Source organism: Gymnogyps californianus, chromosome 5 (genome assembly GCF_018139145.2).
Source record: "Gymnogyps californianus isolate 813 chromosome 5, ASM1813914v2, whole genome shotgun sequence".
In the NCBI taxonomy this organism is placed as follows: Eukaryota; Metazoa; Chordata; class Aves; order Accipitriformes; family Cathartidae; genus Gymnogyps; species Gymnogyps californianus.
The window spans coordinates 13,259,631-13,282,166 of NC_059475.1; the positions used below are offsets into that span (position 1 = coordinate 13,259,631).

At 42.9% G+C, this 22,536-nt stretch overlaps 1 protein-coding gene across 2 annotated transcripts in view; it reads left to right on the top strand.

Moving 5' to 3' along the window:
• DENND2B (DENN domain containing 2B) overlaps nt 1–22,536 on the top strand; it is a 185,549-nt gene that overhangs the window by 143,340 nt on the left and 19,673 nt on the right. Inside the window, exons 13-16 of one of the 2 annotated variants that reach the window (XM_050897095.1) lie at nt 8,983–9,060; nt 13,032–13,172; nt 16,178–16,326; nt 16,917–17,214. In XM_050897095.1, the coding sequence (XP_050753052.1) occupies nt 8,983–9,060; nt 13,032–13,172; nt 16,178–16,326; nt 16,917–17,028 (480 nt within the window). In that variant the 3' untranslated portion in view covers nt 17,029–17,214. Of the gene's footprint in view, nt 1–8,982; nt 9,061–13,031; nt 13,173–16,177; nt 16,327–16,916; nt 17,215–22,536 lie in introns of those variants that run through there. The other variant, XM_050897094.1, reaches the window with a different exon arrangement.

A 22,536-nucleotide genomic window follows, 5' to 3' on the forward strand; every position in this document is an offset into this window, starting at 1 on the left:
TGCCTACACTTGGTTGGAGAGCTTATATGGATATTGGATGCTGCAGGAGCCTTTTGCGTACTCTGTGTGCAAAATGAATGTCTGCAGCAGCATTGCAAACTTGTAAATAGGTACCCCCTATCTAAGAGAAAGGGACACTGGCACTTTCCCCTTCCTTCCATCGCTGGCATGATTTCCCATCTTTCCAAGCAGGGAGCACCTGCCTTCAGTAGCTTTCAGTGGCTTCCAATAGACAGAGCAACTCGCTGTCATTAGAACAGCACCCTCCATCCTGCATGCTGCCTGTACCTGACCCTGCTCTTAACATGCTCTTTGTCTATGGCAAAGCTCCTTGTCGTGCAGACAGGAGATGCTCTGTCTGGGAGATATTGCTGTGTGTGGTTCCTCTATTTGTAGAAGTTTCGTTTAAACTAACATAATAGAAAACTTGTTTATCAGTTTTGTGGGCGGTATTTGCCATAGGTAGCATCACAGAGACTCGCTTACTCTGTACAACACAGTGTGTAAGTGTGGGCCACAACAAGGTTTATATGTGGAAAGGAAATGTCAATGAAGGCTTGCGTTGCAGTAAATCTAGGGCTGGTCAGGGGGTGATTCAGTGGTAAACAAGTGGAGCACCTAGAAGGTATCCTTGCTGGTGTAAATAAGCATAACAAGATGTAGGGCAGCAGTACAATTCAATTACTTTTTTATAAGTTGTCATTTAAGAAGATAATAAGGTATATTTGGAAAAAAATAACAAAACCTCAGAAAATGTTGGCTAGAATTGAATTACGGAATGTTTTCACTCTACCAGGTAAAGGTGGTTTAAGACTTTTATATTTCTGGGAATGTTAGCAAGTTTGGAATCATGCACAGAGCTTACATTTGTGAAATGCAAAACAGTTGATCCTGGACCAGGCTGAGACTGAAATAATCAGCCACAATAAAAAAGATGTATACACAGGAGTGTTGAATTACTTTGTCAATGGATGATTAACATAGGCTTGTTTTACTCACTTAAGGCTCAGTGAAATCCACCCTACATTAAAGGCAACATAAAAATAGAACACCGACTTTCAGCTGGTGCAGAAGATAGGTTAGCATAGTAGGAAATACTGGGAACAGAATTAAATCAATACTATACACTTTTATATAAATGGTGTTTTGAGACAGCATTGGAGATTGTTTTTATCCTCCATTGGCTATGGCAAAAATCAATCAACCAGATAACAAAAAAATAATTTAAAAAAGGGAAAAATAAGTACTGTCTTCTAAATCTATCTAATAATTATAAAGCCAGTTATAAAGCTGATCTGCTGCTGCCCTGGGAGATCACTTAATTCAGGGTGTTTCATCTGGTTCCAAAACCTGACAAGCAGAAGCTGACATGTCTCATCTCACTGGTACAGCTTACCCAGCAGAGGAAAGTGGAGTGATACCAATGTACTTTACCAGCTTGTCCCTTTCTGGGGCAAATCCTGCCATGCTTTCTGAGAGCAAAACTGGCACAGTCTGGGGCTTAGAAAGAAAGAGGATTTTGGAAGCTGCAGAGAAATATCTCAGCATTTCTCTATCTGGGGAAATGGCAAAAGTAGCAGACATCTACTGTTTTTTGGATCCTGTAATCTCTTTCTGTCCTGCTGGGAGAAATGGTGGAATTGGGCTTGTTACCTGAAGTGCCTTCTCCCTAGGGTTCAGCAGTGCTCACAAAGCGTAACAATTTCTTGTCCACCGCAAATGTCGGTGCATGGGTCGAACAGCCTCACTGATGTGTACCTCAGTGTGATATTTCTATTTACAGTCATGTGCATACTTTCTTATTTTATATATGCAAATACAGAGTTTGTACAGGCAACAAGGAGAAGGTAAATTCTGCAGGCATTGTTTATATGCCAGAGGCTTGGGCTCTAAAGCAGTTTTTTTGTATTTGGGTGTCCAATTTCCTGAGCAGTTTCTGAAAGCTTCAATCAGGGTGGCTCTGATGTCCAGGAGTGCACAGCATCTCCTCTGATTAGTCCCATTCCTGACCCACAAGTTCTGTCAAATGCAATAACCATAATTCAGGAACTACATGCAGTTTTTGGCAAACATTACATAAGAGAAAGGTGGGGCCATACTGTGTAATATAGAACCATAAGAAAACCCTAAAATCATTGTAAACTGCTGTGCTTCAAGACAAGCCAACTGCTGTGAGGCTAATTCCTTAGAAAATATTCCCCAGCTGTCCTGGCGAGGGATGCTTTTGCAATACTCAGTGAGAGGTGTCTCACACCTTCTAGAGCATTTGGCAGTCCTCAGCAGCAGGCTCCATGGCTGGATGGGCCAACCAACCTGATCCTGTGAGGATGGCTATCTGTGTCTTCTGCGGAGGCTGGTGTTCCAATTCCTTTGTTCATGGAACAATTACTTTTTGTCAGCCTTGTTCTCCTTTGCCATGTTGTGATACGAACAAACTGCTCCACTTTTTCTTTTCTACCTTTAGATTTCAGATTCTTCCAGACCCTTTTTTTGGGGTGTGTGTGCTAAAACCCTGCCAAAACCACCTCAAGGGATACAGTGACAATTATGTTCTGTTTGTACTACAAATCCTGTACAGTATCTTCTTTAAATGTATTTATATTGTTTTGTTTCATTTTGGAACAGGATTAGAATGGAATGTAACCTATTGTACCACAGCAAACAATCCGCACTTCCATAGATAGCATGAAGTTTTCCAGTTACATCTTGATACCTCCAAGGCAATCATGTAACAGCTTTCCTAGTGACTTGATGTGAGAAGTATGCATCTTCATATAAAAGGAAATGGGCCAATATATAGTAGAGATGTTAACTCTTACTACTATGCCATTTCCCTGCAAATAAGACATTTTTCTTTAATTAATTTCTCAGATTAATTTAACTTTCTTTTCCATGCTAATTAATCCATCAACTTGCTAGGCTCTTTTCTAGGGCTGTTCTTGGGCTGTGGCTCTGCGATACGCCCATGTCAGCAGCAAAGATGATTTGAGCAGTTCCTGCTGAGGGCTTAGCCTCACCCAGCCGGTCATGGCCCTCTCCAGTGGACATTACGATGCCCCCGGTGCTATGGGGCAGCAGCCTGGGTAGGGGCAGAAGGGAGAGCAGGAGCACAGGAACAGGAGGAGCACACAGTGGGGAAGGAACAGGGGTGAAGCTGCTGTAACATGAATCTGAGTGTACCTTGTAAAATAATTCTTTAATTTGGTTTAGTGCATAATTTTGTTTTACTAATTGCCTTGATTATAATATGTTAAAAAATTGCTTTCTAAAGGGTGTGACTGAAGTCTTAGCTCTTCTCTGTCTTTGCAACCCCATAGGCTTGTGCCCAGTAAGAGCACAGTGGATATGCAAGGATCACAGTGGTGAAAGCAGGGACCTTCTCAGCAGGTTTCTGCTGACAGAGCCTCAGCTGCAAGACCCACCAGTACTAGAAAATCTGCAAAACTTTCCTCACTGGGAGGCCATGAGTGGTCTCTGCAGCCCAGAAAAAGGGTGTAGACAGTCAGAGAGACACCAGGCGTGTATCCTTTGGGAGATGCTTGGATCCAGTGCAGCTCCTTGGCAGCCTGGGATGTCAGTGGCCTTATGGCTGGGATCCGCAGCAGTGCCAGCCCCTGTGCCCAGGGACTGTTATGGCATGTAAGCTGCTGTTTTATGGGATCTTGACAGGCATCTTGGGCTTTACTGCCATGGGAGTTGCTGTGTATGCTGAGGGGTGCTAGTTCTAGCCAGTGGGGCAATACTGGAGTGTAAGATACTGCATCCTCAAAACAATGTCCTGCAGTTCGTTGCCACATCTGGCAGCTGGTTCATGGGAACAGTAGGAGACACACATTTTTATCATACAGGGCAGACATCTGAGAAGACCCAGTTCTCAGAGCAGAAAGCCTGACAATGTCAGGATTTCTTGGCTGGTAACTTTGTACTTGCAGAAATAAGATGAAAACTTGCAGGGTCTGTTTCACCTTATCCTACCTCTCTCTTCCCTCTCACATAAAAAATGCTCCTCCAGCACTTTTCTAGGCTAAGACGAGCCAGCCCCAGGAGTTAGTGGAGGAGTGGATGCCTGAACATGAAGTGTGTACATTAAAACATGAAAAACGATCGTTAGGTAGGACTAGTTCATCCTGCATTTGCTGGGGCAGGAGAAGGGAATTCATTACACTGTGAAAGCAACTTTTGTGGGATGCAGACTAACATTTATGGAACTGAAAAAAGCTCACTGGAAAACCTTTTCTTCCTCTTGCCTTCTTCCCTCCATCCTGCCCTTCCCATAAGCACCTTTGACAGCCCTGTGCACATTGGGTGCTCTGGCATTAGAAGTTCATGTTTCACATATAACAAGAAGACTTTAAGACAAGCTTTTGGATTTAAAACACCCACAGTTTTCTCATGGTCTGAATTTGGATTGGCCCTAACAAGAAATCAAGAGCTGCCACAGAAGCTGGCTTGTGACTGACGTATTCATTTTAGACTCCCAACATTTGAATTGTTCTGATTCCTGACACCATTAAGGAACATCTCTGTTTCTGGATATGTTGGCTTGCTGGTGAGGCTAGGGCTTGTGTGGCCATGAGGATGTGATTGCATTAGGCTTAAGAGAGTGGTGATCTGATCTGACACAATAACCTGATTTCTGCAAACCTACTATTCAGTCTCTGTATTTGTAGGTCTGTCGTTGTTTAAATTAAGCCAGCAACAAAACAGCAGACTTCCCAAGAAGGAGCCTTGCTGGGTTTTCAGGATGTCTCTCTCTTTCTGAAACTGCCAAACCTTATCTAGTATATGCAGAAAAATGTCCATGGGAGGCATCTCCTCTATCTTCTTGATGTCATCCATTCAAGCTATGCACTCCATCAGTTTGTGTGTGGCTCTAATATAACTAAGCAGGAGAAATGTGCTGGGAGGTTATTCAGGAATACCATGTTTCCCTGTTTAAGCTTTGGATTGAATCTTCATCTTTCATTGTTCCAAGATCAAGACAGTTCTAGAGTCAGGTAGGATTAAAATAGTGTCCTTTTCACTCTCCTGCAGAAGGGAATAAACATTACACAGTGTGTGTGTGAAAATGGCATTTGCGTTGTCATTTAGAGTTAAATATTTTTATGTACTATCTCTGTTATATGATCATTGCTTTAATTACAGCTAATTGCAATTGAAGCATATACAGTTCTGGTCTCAAAGGGAGCCCAGGGTGTTGGAGGCTTACGCAGAGCTAATGCATGTGCTTTGCAAAGGCCGCTTCCTTCAGGCAACTCAGCTGCTGCTGTGTATTTGTGATGGTCCTTTTTCACCTGGCCTTGGGGCAGCCCTTACTGCTTCCTCCAGTTTTCCTAATAATGCTCTCTGGGGAATTATTTAGAAGATCTCAGCCGAGATGTCCAGTCCCATTTTGGGGAGGAAGGAGCACAGCCCTTCTGGAGTCTTCAGGTTGATGCTAGTCTGTTTCTTGCTGCACTCCTGCTTCTTTGAGTTGGCAGGTAGGACTATGGTGCATGTTTCTCTTTCTTGCTGTTTGGTAGGTCTGTTTTTGCTGCCTTTCCTCTTCACACTGTATCTTCAGGTAGATGGGAGAAGCTGGGAGGAGAAGTGCAGGAGGAAAAATGTTGTGTTTGGTCCCCACTGCTTTGGTTCCTCTGATGTCAACATGCTGGGACTAGCATTCCCCAGTTATTTCTGCGGCTGTGAAACCAGGAGCTTTCCTGACACCCCACAGCCTGCCCAGTATCTTAAAAAACCCAAACCATAGAGTTATGTGTCTGAATGTCTGGTGAGTATGCACACTGCAGGGACAGCTTGCCTTGCTTTGAAAGCAGGCATGTGCAGTGTGTTAGAGACTTGCAGTGCTATGCCAGACTGGGAGGACACCTCTGAAGGCTCCCCTGGATTTCAAGCACATGGGCAAGGAGGTGTGATTTGAAAGAGAAAAATGGCAGGCTTATTTTTTTGGAGCAAAAGCCTACTGTTTCTCCTGCCAAAGCAGGTTTTGGAGTGGGTTTTAGTAAGTAAACTTCAGATTACTGAGCTACCAGCTACTAAGAAGAGAGTTAACTCTGTCCCAGCCGAAACCAGGACAAACTCACTATAAAAAAGACTGTCCTGAGCCACTTGCGGACCAGCCCTGATGCAGATCTCAGCTCCTCCATCTCATAGCCAAGTTCTTGTCAGTTTATGTTCATCCTCTTGGGAAACTGTCTCGTTATCAACAAAACTCATTAGCATTTTCATTCGTGATACTGGACTAAGGCTGAAAATATCCTGGGCTCCATGAAAACAAACTGAAAACAAATCAAAACCAAAACATCATCCCTTCTATCCCTCTTCTTCCAGGAGTGCAGTGTATCAAGGCACAGTCTCTCAGATGCCTCTCAGCTGTGCTACTTTACCATACAGCTTCCTGGAACTGGCCCTATTCATCATGTAGAAGAGTGAGCCTTGGAGGACATTATCATGTCCAAGGCTTTGTAGCTACCTTGTAGAGCACAGCCTCCAACTTGGAAGCACTCTCTTCTGGGAAGAGAGAAGGTTAAACCAGTACCGTTGGCCAGACCCAGTGCCCAAGTCTCCTCTAGTGAAGAGCAATGAGTCCAGGCAGAGAAGGGAGGCGTGTCATGTCCCATACAATGTTTTTCTGGGAAAGAAGCAAACTAAAGCACAATGAGCAGGTGTTTTAGATCCATCTTTGAGGTGCAAACTAATGGCTGAGAGGGGAGGTTATGTGAAGAGTTGCCAGTGTTAGAAATTTGAGAAGTCCTACCCCTCAGAATGGCTCTGCCTGAGGCTTTTGCTTGCTGCCTCTTACAGATGATTTGTATACATCTGGGAGGCTGTGCTGTTTGCAGGAAGGCCTCTGAAATAACAGAAGAGGATGTTCTATACGATGAGTGCGAGGAGGGAAGAATCCCAGCTCTCAGAGACATGTAGCCTTTAAGACGTTTGAAAGCAATGATATTTCATAAAGGAGAATCTTTGAGTAAGCACTAAGCAGTTATTGTTTCTGGTCTTATAGATGACCCAGGAATGTGATGTTTTTACTGGCACTCAGTGAGACAGCTCTTGGTTGGGAGCTATCCAAGGCTTCTGGCATGGCTTCGGCATTCCTGCAGATTTGACACAATGATTTTAACCAAAATCCCACATGCTTGATATAATCACTTAGTGCCTTTAGAAACTGTTTTATACCTAATATGGACAAAAAAGGGCTCTGCTTTTTCAGAGATGTGACGTGTAGTGAGCAGGTTTGGATCCAGAAATAGACTCATCTGTATTCACTTAGCTTTGGTATTTTTTTGTGGTCTTTATTATAACAGGCAGGCACCTGCTGACTGTCCAAGTCTAGATTGCAATATTCAGATTTAAAAAGCACAGCTACCCCTCAGTTTCTCTTGATTGACATCTGTGTGGCATGTAAATGTCAAACACACCATGGGGAAGTTAATCACTGTATCAGCAGAGTCTAATGATGAAACAAAGATAAAAATGTACCGGCCTTCTATGTGGATACACAGGAGATGATCAGCCACTTTGGCTAAATGTACAAGTGGGCAGAAGCTGATAGAAACAGTGACTGAGCTCCTTTATCATACAGTCGTTATTAATGGAGATGATTCTGTCACTGCTGCATATCAATAATGTACAGCTGTGCAAAGAGGCTAAGTGATGCCAGGTGATTCTTTTACAGCCACTTCTCACTCAATGCGGCACAAGCACAGCTGTGTCCACGAGATGCAAGGAAGTAGGCAGCCTTGCCTATTGCCTCAGACCCCGCTTTCAGCTTTTTGCTGCCCGGATACTGGGGTTTGCTAGCGTACCTGCAACTGTTCTGTGCCGTGATGGATGTAGCTCCTGGACGAGGCAGCACCAGGAATTCCTTGCATTGTATCTTGGGACTACACGTGACTGCATCTGAAGTCAACAAGCTGCCTTGTTAAAATAACAGCCCCTAGCAAGTGTGTGCCTGCTGATCTGGTGAAAATCAGTTGCAACTAGACAAAACTGGAATGTTGCATCGCAGCTTGTTAAAAATACAGTGGGAAGCTGCTATGCATGGATGTCACTGCCATCTGCGTGCATTGTACACATGCAGGACACAGGCAGACCGGCTCTCTGCTCTGAGGACCTTGCCAGTGAGGATGGTTTTTCTAAAATGCTCAGCATTGGCCCAATTCTACTTCTTTTTCAGTAAATGAGCTGAATCCAGCCAGTGGTTGTACCCTTCTTTCACACACAGTGCTGACGGGCCTTTCCCTGCAGTGGTATAGGCAGGGTTGCAGAGTCCAATATGCTGAGGGAATACACATCAGTCATGCCAATTTAAACCATTTGCTTCTCTAGGAAATATCTTCAATAGGATGGTTATAGAGGACAGTCTTTATAGTTTTGGGGTTTTTTTTTGTGGGGGTGGGGGGATGTGCATCATTGATTCATGCTTGCCACTGTTTAAGTTATTTAAGAGTTTCATGTTTATCATGCATTAACCTGAGGAAGTTAATGGTTTAGCTCATGCAGGTTGCCTTTGTTTAGCTCTACGAGCTTACTTGCTGTAAGTTGAGCTAGCTTTGAAAATCATGGAGTGAGTGTGGAACTAAAGCCATCATAACCTCCCTTAGCATTGTAGTTCTCATCTTCCAGCACATGGCCCCAGGGTGGCCCCACTCCTCATGCTGCAGCAGGAGCAGAGGACAATGATAGCACAGGCATGAGTTACTGTCGTAGTTAAATGTGCTTTTATGGTTGCAAGCTGGAACGATATTGGAATACAGCTCCAATGCGCTGTGATTTCCAAAGTGGATAAGCACTATTTATGCTTTTTAGTTTCCTGTCTTATGGAAGAAATATGGTGTTTTTCCAAAAGTAGCTATTTTGACGGAGAAACTGATAGTGAAAGGTGTCACATGATGGCCAACTGTGTGATCAGAGAAGTGTATTTCCTTATGACTCCAGATTAATATGTAATTTCAATCTCCTTTTTACTGTTATTAGCCAAGTGGAAAAGGCCCACGCTTACCTGAAGTTTATTGTGTCATCAGCCGGCTGGGGTGCTTTGACTTATTTTCCAAGGTAAGAAGATTTTTTTTTTCAATATTGCTTTTTAATTTGATTGTTTACTAAGACACATCCACAGTGATGAACCAGATGAGAAGAATTTCTTCCTTTGATGGGAGATAACTGTATTTTACAGTTGCTGTTTTGGATATTCCATCCCTATTATTGGGTTCATCAAAGAATGTCTTATTACTTCTGTGACTGAGGCAGAACTTGATTCAAAAAACATCTGGGTGTCTGTATGATCTGGCTGATTGAAGTTTTTTCCATTGTTTTCTAAAGCCATTCTGTGCTGAGCTGTAATTCTTGGCATCCACAGTTTGAATGACGGGCCAGTACCACTTTTACTCCAATACCCCGTGGAATGATGAGGTTAAGAAAAAAGATTATTTGATAAGTCAATTCTATATGCTTAACTCTACTGACATGTTTTTTTTATCCTAGGAGGCTAGGAAAGCATGGATAATCTTTTAATTGGCCTCCACATTAATGAATCCAAAGCTGCATTGTATGCTGATGTGGTTTACCTAGGTAATACATTTCTTGACACAAGAGTTTCGAGACAATAAGCAGGGCATTGCAGCTAAACTGAGGGATTGAATAACCATAGAAACAGTTAACTGCCAGTCAGCTCCAGAGCCACAAGCATTCTTCTTTTGTAAGACAAAAGGTTATTAAAATTAACTATTAATAACATTTCTGATTGATTAACATTTGAAATATCTCTCTAGCTGCCAGTTTAGGGCCTCCTAGTCCTCTGAGAGCGTGTCCTGCAAAATCCACTGAGCACCTCAGAGTATCGTATAGGATTTGCTGGTGATCTGTGGAGAACAATGATATGTCTAATGTCAAATAGCTGCCTTCCCCTTTTCCAATTTTGATACAGTGTTCATAGAATGTTGTTTTAATTTGCCAGAGACTTTCACTTCAGATATGGGAAATCTCACAGAACTTACACAGATTTTTCTTGTTCATTTGTATGGGAATAAAGTTGAAAAGAACATGTAAATCATTGATGTTAATAAAAATCATAGCATTTATATTGTTCATATGATCTAATAATCATATGGAATGTTATCTTCAAAGCAGGTTTCAAGCTTTTCTAGATAAAACTTTGTTGAACACAAATCTTGTGTGAAGAAAAAAATCGGGTTGCAATACTTAATTGCAATTCTGCTTCTGATGTCTTTCATAAAGCTCTGAAATCAAGGGTTTATAACAGCATCTCTCAGACATAATATGTATCTAAACACAGATATCTGTGAGCGAAATGGAATGCATTGTTCTGGGAGGATAACACAGCTCACCAAACTCGTGGTATGGAGAGACGTCCTGAGGCTCTTTGTTTGCTTCTGTGTTTTTATCTAATATTGATAATGCACTAATTTTCAAAGGAAAATTGGGAGAGGGAAAAAAGGCAAAAAAAAAAAAAAAAGGAAAATTTAAGTATCCTCCTTACAACCAAGTATCACTGCCACGGAGCTATAAAGTCAGACAAGGAAGGTCATTGCACAAAATTGCAAATAATCTGCTTTCCCAGTTCAATCTGTAACTTGAAAAAAAGTGTCTGATCATCCAGCCAAAGTGAACCCAAGGTTGACGGGTGAGTGTAATTTCACTGGCTTCAGCAGGGGCTGTTCCCAGGCATTGTGGCAGGCAGGCCCTGGCCACACAGGCCTCAAATTCTTGGTCTGTGCAGGAAGGAAGGCTCCCACTCAATTGCATATTGGGCCCTGAATGGGGGCTGTAACACACTTGTGCTCTTTTTCAACTACCAGGCTCATGGAGGGGCTGGACTACAAAAGGACCCCATCCACACTGGAGTCTGGCCACAGCGGTACTGTCCTACAGAGGGCTGGTCACCTCCTGACGGTACCGGCGCCAGGGTGGGAGCAGGGTGTTTGGCAGCACGCGGGGCTGACTCCAGCCCTGGGCTGGATTTAGCACAGCTCTTTAGCACACACTCCGAGCACCGCCTTTGGAAAGGGTTTGGATGAAACAGCTGTTAAATGAAGGAGGAAGAGTTTGAGCCTTAGCATCCCTGTTGGTTTTGAAGACAGATGTGGTATGGATGGAGACAGAAGTTCTTGAAAAGTGAGACAGTCTCTTTTTCCAGCCTAATAAGAGGAACCTGGGCTGTCCTAATTGATAAATCCAGTGAAAGAGAGGAAAACGATTATGATGGTGCACTTTGCCAAATTAGTCACAACAAGGAACAGCTGTCTTTACAGAAAAATGTGTGATGACAGACCACGAGATATTAAACCTTGGATATTATTTATCAGAAAAGCAAAAGGAGTCCTCTGTTTTAAATGTTTATCATCCTGTTTCTGATAGCCTGCATTATTTTCATCTTCCTCAAAGCCTTTTATGCTCACTGTTGTAATACCTACTGCTAAGACAGACTTGAGAACCACATATATCTTTACTTCCAGCCAGTTCATTTGGTCATGGTTTCAACAGATGTTTTTGACCATTTTATCTCCTGAGATCTCTGTTTAAATTTTATTCGGTTTAAATGCTCCTTTTTATTTGTGTTGTGAAGGTTGTTGGGACAGGGCTATGACACGTACATGGCCCCCAACTCCAGCAGTGTAAAGCATCAAATAGTGACTGCAGAAAAGGAGATATGTGTTGGGCATGTTACAACTGTGTGCTGGCAGCGTGCAGGAGCACTAAGGGACCCGGGGCATAGCCTTGGTTCATTATTGCTTCCCATTTGGGCAGCTGATTTTGTTTGGTGAGGATAGTTGTTGTGCTGCAAATTACATCAATAATGAAATTCGTATCTTCATTTATGGTTATCTGCCACTTCCATGGACTGGAATGCAAGCTATGTATATAGGGTCAGCTTTGCTTTAGTTAGGTCTTTACTATGTTGCAGGGAGGAAGGGGAAACTATGCACCAGTGAATGCCTGTGTTGGCATTTGGTGTCACTAGCTATCATTGTAAGTCACCAGCTTGTGCTTAAGTATCTTTTAATGTTCTGTTTCAGTGAAAAGCACTTCCAAGAGAAACAAGGGAAAATGCCTGGCTCAGACCCACTAACTCTTGTATGGACTTTTGCTCTTGAGTGGTGGTTAAAAGATCACCATTTCAGGTCAAACCACTAACTGCTTTGAAGCTTGCTTTCTCGTCTTCTTTAGGTTTATCATCGATATGGTCTGTCTAATGTGGGAAAACTTAGCTGTGATCTAATTTATGTTTGTCCATGTGACCAAAGAGAGAAGAAAATAAGTCCTCTCTATCTGTAAGAAGTTCCATCTGTTTATTTCAAAACTAGATTGCCTGCTCTGCGTCATGTCAAACAGAAAATGACCTTAATGCAGGCACCCAGTGTAAACAGCTGGGCATGCTTCATGAGGCTGCTCGCAGCTGGCTCCAGCTCAGCACAGACTGCGACGTGACTGCTGCCGCCACGGCTGGGACTCTTCCAGGAGCTCTTTCCTGGTGGACCTCTGCTGGTATCATAGTGTGGCAGGGTTCCTTTTCTTGCTGGTCTGGCTTTTTCCTGCCCTCTCAGTTGAAATGGAAGAGATGCCCAGGGCAGAAGAAAATGTTTCGCCTTAATACAAACTTCAAGATGTACCACTGAGATGTGATGCTGACCTGGCCTGTGATCATGCGATTTGTCTTGATCTTTCTCTCCTTTAGCTCACCCTGTTGTTCAGGCAAAATCCCAACGATATAGATCCCTTTTGCCATGCCGAGTCTTCTTTCTCCTTTCCAGATTTGTTATTTCCTCCTTGTCTCTGTGTTAACTGCATTCACAAACAGGCTCCATTTTGTAACTGGAAAACATATCATTTTTAGAGTACGATCAAATCCCGTGGCTTTAACGGTAGGGAAGAAATGCATGGCAGAGGAGAATTAAACTTAGATCTGCCATGTGTTTAGGCACATGTGGGTCAAAAGATGCTTCAAAAGTGTATGTGGTGCTGACATGTTCTGTCTCTTTCTCTCTTGTATCTTACTAATGGATCAGATCCTGGACGAGGTTGAAAGGAGAAGGGGAATATCTGCTGCCTTGGTTTATCCATTTATGAGGAGTCTGATGGAATCTCCTTTTCCTGCACCTGGAAAGACAATCAAAGTCAAAACCTTTCTGCCTGGAGCTGGAAATGAGGTAAAAAGCAACTGCAAACATTAAAAGTCAAAGCCTCCCCCCTCACCACTCCAATATCAAACAGCAAAAGAAAAACAGGAGGAGATATGTGGATACTGCAAAGCATGTGAGGTGGCACACCCTCAAAACGAGCAGTGCAGGAGCTGCACCAGTGTTGATATGCTAATGCTAGTTCCCATTGATGATTATAAGCCAATTTATTGTTATGTATTTGTTATTTTATGTTTATTAATAAGTTGTGTTTAAGAAAAAAACACAACACAAATGTCCTAGTATGCCTGGCCTAGTGTAGTTAACAGACTACAGTGTTGCTGGGCTTTATCACAGTGATAACGAGCAAGTGTAAGTTTCCCATGCTGGCTGTACTTGAACAGTTCAGCAGCTGGTTGTTATTGCAAACCTCATTACTGCTGGTCCTGGCCTTGGTAGGAGGAGTGACCAGCAGCATTTAAATGGCTCTTTTTGGCCATAAATACCCTTTAACTGGCCCTCAAAGAGATAGTCTATATTTGGAAAAGCATGTTATATAAAAGTTTTTTGTGTGTGTGTGTGCACACATGTAATAGATTTCATTTCCTTTTATTACTGACTCAAGTAGCTAGAAGCCTAGCATTATACAACATATGCCTTCCTGGAAAATGGCAATATTGGTGCCTTGCTTAAAATGTTTTTTGTAACTTGAGGCTTGCTAGCCATTCGCCGTGTCAAATTCTGCTCTCTGCATGTCCTTATGTAAGTATACAGTAGCTCCATACAGATGGGCAAGCATATAGAGGAAATCCATTAGTGCAGATAGGAATAGAATTTGGCCCAGTTAGTGAAAGCAGGAAAAAAAATTCCACTCTAGGGTTATTTTACACTCCTTAGGATTAGTTTTACAGCACTATTACTATTTTTACATAGAATCATATTTTCTCCAAGTGTAATGCCACTGACTTCAACAGACTGGGCCTGTAATGTCACTTGGTATGAAATGTAAAGGGTTCCTTGTATAAGTGACTTGCAAGGCATGCTTAAGTCACAAGCATTTTCTTCTGGAGAAGCAAAGGAAAACTGAAAGGCTGATTGGCATAACAGTGGTAAGATCTGATAATGCTTTTTTGATGTGAATATATCTGGGAACCATGGATCTGCAACTTCTCCATCCTCTGCTCAAGCCTCTGAACTCTCCCAGACAAAAACATTGAGATAATTCCAAACAAAGAAACAACTCTCTTCTGGCTGAGCTTTGCTCTCTGTTATGCTAGTACAAACTCGTTATTTAAATGGAATGCACTGGCTTAATTAGGAACAGAATCTTGTCCTTCCATTGTGGCTCCTCTGGCCTAAACAAAGATGATGATTAATTGGGAAGTAGACAGTATATTTCTTTGTGATGAGCAGACTGAAGCAGGCTTTGCCAGGCAACAGAAAACATCCATGGCATTTGTAAAAGCTGCCGTAACTTGCATTGCATCCTACCCCGCAGCAAGATTTTAGCGCTGGAAGTTTTGCAGTAAAACCAGCTCCTCATGATTTGGCACTTAAAGATGATTTGAGCTTGCAATCCCAATGCTAAGGAATGGAAGTGGGCACCTTTACCGAATATGAGAAAGAGGTAGGCAGGCAGCATTTCCCAAGGAGGTACACCATCCTGTACATTCATGATACACCATCGCTCCGCAATTTGATTCTTACTGCTGTTTGGGGCAACAGCTGAGTTATGGGTATCTAATATTCTGGCACCATAATGTTTCTGTATTTCAGGCTTAAAAACAATCAAATCTGCACACAAATACTGTTCTAACAGTGACTTTCTTTTTACAGTCCTGTGTTACTGATCACAAACAATATTACAACTAAACTGTTATGAACTGGTTTTGTTTCCAGTATCCTGTGGTCTTGATCATATCCTTAAAGCAGTGTGTTTGTGAGGAATTTTGTAAGGGCTACTCCAGTTTAAACCCAATACAGTATGCTCGTGGAATGTGGTGTCATGTGCATGAAAACATTAAAGTGGTCTAGAGCAATAAAGTGATGGTGATTTTTGGAGATATGGAAAGAAGGAGATGTATATATGTTCCTGTTAATATGTCTTCAGAGATTTCAACACAGCTTCAATTTGGCCAACTTTTCCCCTTTCCCTTCTGTTTCCTCAAATTCCTCAGTAGTTCATCATTTGCTGTCTTGCACTTCATATTTTTCTCCCTCTGTTACTCTTCTCTTCATGTTATTTTTCCCTCTTCTTTTTTCTGTCCTCCGCCTTCAAGTTCCACATCTGAGCATGTCAATTGCAGAGTAGAAGGAAGAAATAATAAAGGAATCAAGCAAAAGGCTTTTGAGAAAAGGAAGGAGAAGGTCTGAGGTCATGGATGAAGTATGAAAATTAGACTTTAAAGGGATGTCACAAGTCACCATCTAAGACCTTGTCCTGACTCCCCAGTTAAGTATATATAAGTACATATCTTTATGACAAAAAAAGGTTTTAAACATTATCTAGTGAATTATGCATCATAGAGGAGTGAAAATGAAGTAAATTGGGTTTAAATTTTGCCCGGCCTCTAAGTTCAGTCCCTGGCTCCTATCTAGATGTGAATTTGAATTGCTAGCCAAGTTTATAACCAAATTTACCTTGTCTTTGTGGCTGTTTTAACCCTGTAAGCTTCCGGCTCCAGTGTTTCCAGTTTGTTACTTGCTTCATACTGTTGACTCAGCCAAGCTTTACATCTCTGACAGGGTGTTTAGAAGACAGAATTATGCTTCCCTTGGAAATGACAGCAGATTTCATGTGCACAACTGTATTCTGGGAAGAAGAATGACTTGATAGTGAATTGTGTAATACACCATTTCTCTGGAGTGCTGTGCCTCCAGCCTCAGTTTGCAAAAGAGGATGGGGGTCGTTCTCTGTGTCCCCTCAACAGGAAAGCATGGAGCGGTGCTGGAGGGCCTGGGCTGAGGTGCCAGGTGCTTCTGGTGCTGTCAGCCCTGATCAGTGATGCTGACTGATGTTTGTTGGATGCGTTCAGGTCATTGAGCTGCGGCGGCCCATGGACTCGCGCCTGGAACACGTGGACTTTGAATGCCTTTTCAAGTGCCTCAGTGTTCGTCAGATCATCAGGATCTTTGCTTCTCTCCTGTTGGAGCGTCGTGTGATTTTTGTAGCAGATAAGCTCAGGTAAGTGGCAAAGGGACCTGAACCACATGTTCAGGACAGTACTATCTCTGGATACAAAAAGCTTTATGAAATGTACAGAATGATTGTCAGATGTGAGGATCCTCTCCCTGTAGGATTTAAATAATTTTTACATCAATGGAAGTTATTTGCATCAGGTGGGGCACACATTTGCTAGCGGTCACTAGCTACAAGCCACTTGTTCTGTCTTACTTTCCCATCTGTAAAATGATGATACCAATACTCACCTGCTTCGTAGTCAGCAAATGTTTGCACAGCATTTTGAAGCAATATAGTCCTAGCAATATTTCATTTCGGGTTTTGGAACAGAGTACTCATAAACAGTAGCAGAGATCGTCACTGAGGTGCTTCACCTTGTGGCCATGCAGTGCAGCCAGGCAGGGAAGTGGGGTGCTGAGAGTTCACCTGGTTTGCTCCATGCAGTACAGAGAGTTTATAATGGGGCTAGGTTTCAAATCCTGCACTACCAAACCCATCCAATGGGAGTGTTAAGAATGCTATCATGGTCCATCCCAACTAGTTAGGATATTTTCCTGGTGCTCACATGACCTGAAAACATTTCCTTTCCAAAGATCCATCTTAGGCTCCTTGCTACATCCTTTCAAAACACCTCTTACTTCCCTGCCACTTGATTGCAATCTCCCCTCCTTGGCTCCTCTGAGGCATGAACTCACCTCAAGGTGAAAGGAGTGAGAGCGACAGGTCACAACTCTGCATGGCATTTACCAAGGGAATGGGAGCTCTGTGTATGCTGCACCGCTGCCTCACAGTAAAGAATCATCGCTTTTTTAGATGCTTGTGTAATCCGTATAGAAAAGCGTGGACATTGTAAAGAGGATGTTCTTTGCTGTGGCATGATAAATAATAAAAGATGGCAAATAAAAATAAAGACTGTAATTTATTAGACTGGGGAACATCCAGCGTCTTTTAAAAGGACACAAAAGACTGTATGGGTGGTTAAAAACACAGATGGATCTACCCAAACAAACTCTGTTAAACACTTTATCAGCCCCGACCTTCTCTGAATGACCGCCAGAAATAATAGCTGCACTTAGTGGCCGCCAGTGTATATAATAGCAAAAATACTTTGCATAGTAAAAGCTTTACAACCTTTAAGGGAGAATTTCTTAAAGCTGCAGACCCTTCTCAGGTTATAAAGTTACTTCCTTAGCAGTCTTTTTTGTTGTCTAGAACAACAGGAAAATTTTATTTCATCCCTTCCCTTGTCAGTAACCCTTAGTTTGAATGACCATTTGGGATGACTTAATTTCACTTAAGCTCCTGGTGAGAATTGTGTAGCTAGTCCAGAGTTTCTGCAGTACTTTAGTAGATATGTGAGTCACATCATGAATATTGGGGCAGGTGGCTTTTGAAAACATTGTTGGCATGTTCCTTCTGACTCTTTTTCTACAGCATGCTTAATTACATCGTTCTGTCTGTTTCTATTTTACCGTTCATTTAGCAGAATTAGTGGCACCCACAAGTCTGACTGTAACTCAGAATGACACAGGTCTGCGTTCCTTCAAATGGCGCAATGATTTGAGTGGAAAATCACAGAAATGGTACAGATAAAATGAGGGCTGTGCTGTGCCGCTGCCAACTGTTGCTCTGCTTTGGAGTTCCCAGTTACTCCTTTGTAATGTCATCCTGGTTTGGCAAAGTACCCTGAGCCTCGATCCGTGGACTGCGGGCACAGTAATGCAAGGATGGCTTGCTGCAGGACATCCTCAGCTGTGAGGGCTGGGACAGAAAGCAGCCGTTCCCTGGAGCATTTCTCTGGGACAGCTGGCCTAGCCAATGTCATATAACACTTCTGGGCACTGTTCAGAGAAAAGAAGCAACAATTAAACCTACTTTGGTTTAAGGCTTAAGGCAGCTTGGCTTGGAAAACAGTCATGTTGCTGATGCTGAGGGCTCATGGTAACCCAGGACTTCATCAGGCAACCAGGGTTTTATACACATTGCAAGCCTGACTGGAAGCTAACAGCTGAGGCTTGCCCGTGCAATTACCTTTCTTCTGATAGCTGCCTAGTCCTACAGGCCTCCGAGCAGAGGATAACAAGAGTCCTGCTTACAGGCAAAGCACTGCTGCTCTCCCTTTTGGCACACAGAAATAGGGCACCAGGACCAACAGGAACCAGAAATGATAAAGATCCCTTTCGGTAAACACATATCCAAACGTTGCGCTCTCCTGCAAAAACTGTTCTCCAGCGAACTGTTCTTTCTGTTGTGAGACCAAGTCATCAGGCTAGGGGCGATTAGCACGTACTTTGAGAAGGGACAGGATTCAGACGGATCCAAGAGGCATATGAGGTTTTGTGGTTTCTCCTGTAAGAAGGGACAGAACCTTTCTTACAAAAAGGTTTATATTGATATACTTTATTATATCTGCATGTACCCTTTATTATATACATATACTTTGTTTTGTTTAAAAAGAGTATGACAAAATCTGATGTGGTAGATAAGGCCCTGGATTAAGACTTGTGAATCCTGAGCTCTCCTTCTGAACCCTCCGACGTGCTGTGTGACACATGCTGGAAACGTAGCTCCTCTTTCTTAGCTTTTCTCTGGTCTGTCTGGGATCCTAAATGCTCCAGGACGGAGACTGCTTCTTGCTCTGTGTGTGCACGCCACTCTACTTGATACAGTGTGGCCCCTCTCAGTATGGGGATCTATGAGGTACTGTAAAATAAAAACTAATAATGAGTCCTTTGACAAAGGCCTGGAGAAAGTGACAGTGGATTTAAATTCAATACTTACTGAGGTTTTCATGGTTTAAATGGGGATGAAGTCTAAAATGAAACACTCTGGCTTTGAGCTAATAACTGTCTGTCTTGGAACCTTTGCCTTGTCTGACATGAATTTTGTTTATGGGCATCACGGCTGAAACTGAAGGAGTTTACCAGTAATGTGGAAAAAAAAAGAAGTGAAATATCTTACAGGTCCAGTCTGTGGGCCCAAAGAACGAGAGCAGGAAATTAAAAAGATTTTACAAGGGTTTGATTTCTGCATGTACCCAAAAAATAGCTTAGAAATAAATGATGTTGAGGTTTAGGCTTCAAACAAAGAGATGCAATGGGCTTTTGTGGCTGCCTGTTTAACAGGTCTCCAAGCAATAAATGATTTCACACATTATACAAGTTTGGGAAAGTTATGCCTAGTGAAGTGAGATTCATTCAATAAATTGTTATTTATGGTTCTTATAGTGCTCAGAGTGTGAAAATTTGTAGTCCTTGATCTTTGTGCAGAAGAGGTTGCCATTTTTTGACAAAGAAAGTGATGCTACCAGCAATGAGGAAACAATAGTAAAGTTTTGAATGACAGGACTGTGAGGTTGCCTTGATTAGATACGTGCAGTTAGGTTTGGGGTTTTTTTCCCCAGTAAGTTGCTTATATCTTTTTTCTGCTTGAAATCAGGTGAATAAATCCCTGCAGCTATTTGCTCACCTTCAAAAATGAATTTGAATCCGCCAGTGACCTTTCAGTATTTTGCTTTCCATGAACAGTCAAGAAGACAACAGAGAAATAAAGATAACAACAGAGAAACTTGGAAGAATAATAATAATAACTCATAAAGAGGAAACTTAAAGCTCCAATTCCTTAAACGTCTGCTGAAAGCACAACTGAGATGGTATGTCCCATCCCAGTTCCAATCCCCGTCCCAGCTGGGAGTCCCTATTTACGTTCCCGGCATTCTGCCTGTTCACTCCAACTCTGAAACAATCCCATGACTGCCAGCTGCAAAGGGAGAGCTGCTCTAGTGCAGTCCTCTGGGGTTTGAAAGGCTAGGCAGCAGATACAAAATCAGTGGGTTCTGGGGCTTGGGGAACATTGGCGTTGCTGCAGGCACAAAGGTGGCAACAGAAAATAAATAGAAAGCAAACACTGGAAGAAAAATATTTCTCTGCTTGTTTTAGTTTTATGCTGGGGAAACAAATTTGTGGACATGTTTGCTAAGGAGGTGAGGTATCCATGCGTGTGAGAACAGTCTCTTTGCCTTTTCCCCTGAATGTTTGGAGAGGGGGAAAGGAAGGCCTTGGGCATTTCAACGTCCCTTTGTTTTAACCCCACTTTTTATAACTAGAGAACACTCTTGCTGTAATCCACTATATTGTGAAGGACTCTGAGCATATTTTGCTTACATTTCACATGTGGATCCAGTCCAATGCCAGCCAGAGTCAGTGGGAGTGTTTGGATGAGGCTTGTCTTTTGCTGTGGATCTAAATCCTAGAATATTCCTTTCAGTGGCCTTGCTGAAGCTTTAGGGGCTGGGAAAGGCTTCTATAGAGTCAAAGTAAAAGACAAAATAACTTTTCATTGTTGTGAATTTTGTTTTTATATGAGATATTTCAGCTACTTCTCAGTGAAGCAGTAGCATGGGCCTCAAGGAAAAAATCTCTGTTGACAGCAATGGGTTTTATGCTCCTAAACCATATAGGTGAACTTGGAAATATACCCTGAGGCGAAGGTGGGCCAGGCGTTGCTTTAAGTGGCAGTGCCAGCTCAGGAAGTCCCCCCTCCTGCTCCCCGTGTTTGCTCCTACCCTGCGCTACGCTCTCCCTCACCCAGGAGGCTGTGCCAGCCCAGCCGCAGTCGGAATTCCTCATTTTGCAGAGTTTCTCCAAACCAGATGGGCCTCTTGGCCAGGTCACACCAGGAGCTCCTGTGCTGGGGGAGGGGCAGAACAGGGGGCTGGGGCTGGGGGTGGGCAGGAGCATTGGGATGGGCACACTTCAGGGTGGTGTTGCCACTGAAAGGTGTCTATCATGCACCATCCTTAGGTGTGAGCCAGCTGAATTTACAATATCTCATGAGATATTGTAAATTAGTGAATAAACCCACAAGTTTTTACCTGTGTGCAAGGGAGATCTGAGGGAATGAGGCTGAGGCAATGCTGGATGACAGCAAACTTCAGTGCAGCTAAAGCTCCTGCACATTAGTGTCTTCCTCCCTTAGGGATGGCCACAGGTGACTTTGTCTTCCCAAGGAGAGTTTTTTCCCCTCCACACAGACCAGCAGTCTGTCAGCTGATGTGCTGCACCCCCCTGAAACCCTCCTCTGCAGCGCTCGCCCCATGAAGTCAAGAGGTGCTGCTGCAAGCAGAAGCTAGGCACCTATGAGATGGGAAGACTTTATCCTGTTAAGGGCAAGAGCCTCCCTACCCCTCCTCAAAGTATTTTGCACTGCCAGGAGGAAGCTGTCTTCCAGCACAACTGTAGAAAGTCCACGCGGATCCCAGACCTGACCAAAGGTTATGGGCTCCAGACAGAAACACTGACTAATACAGGATAGAAGCATAAATATGTAAATACTGGGGGAAGTCATCCCGCAGGCATGCCTCTGTTAACTTTGTGGAGCAAAAGGGGAGCAGAGTGTACTTGTATTCAAGAGCAAAGGCTTTCAGAACAAACAACGGCATTTCCCTAATCTCACGGACAGAGACAGCTTAGGGCTGTCCATGTTACACCCGGGATGTTCGGGGAGCACTGGTGCTTGTCCTCATATTTGAATCTGTTGTTCTGGGAGTCATGAGGCCATGCTAGAAAGCAGCACAGTTAGCAGTTGAGAGGCAGCCTGGTCCCTGTCTCTTGGTGCCTACCTAGAAAAACAGTATTAGGGATCCTTTAATCGAGCAGACAAAATCATAGCATGATCTTGTAGCTCAAGATAAAACATGCAAATTTAAATAGGAGATAAGTGGCAATGTTTTAGTAGCAAGAGTAAACTATTGTTCCTCAGCCCTGTAGCAAGGTCAAGAGAAGAAGTAAGAGTAACTAAACTTTTGGGCAGATTACTGATGTGAAAGCTCATTCCCTATTTCCTTATTGTTTATTTGTTATTAACAGAAGTAGGATATAATTCTTACAAACTAATCATGGCAATGATAGGCCTGACCAGGCTCACCTGCTGCCTGGGAATGCTCCTTTCCAGTAGTCTGTCATATCATAACACTCGTAAAATCTGCCACCCTGCAGGTTAAAAGGTAAAACCGCATGTGTTAGGACAAAGAGAGAAAGTGTGCTCAGTAAACAGACAGTGAACTTTGGCCAGTAATAAAGATTTCCTTTACTTTTCCCTGTCACAAAAACCTCCACAAAAAAAAAGGTGAGAGAAATTTGACAACAAACACATGCCAGAAACCAGCTTGTGAGGGAGAATTTACTGTTGTCAGTCTCTTAACTGGTCTGTACC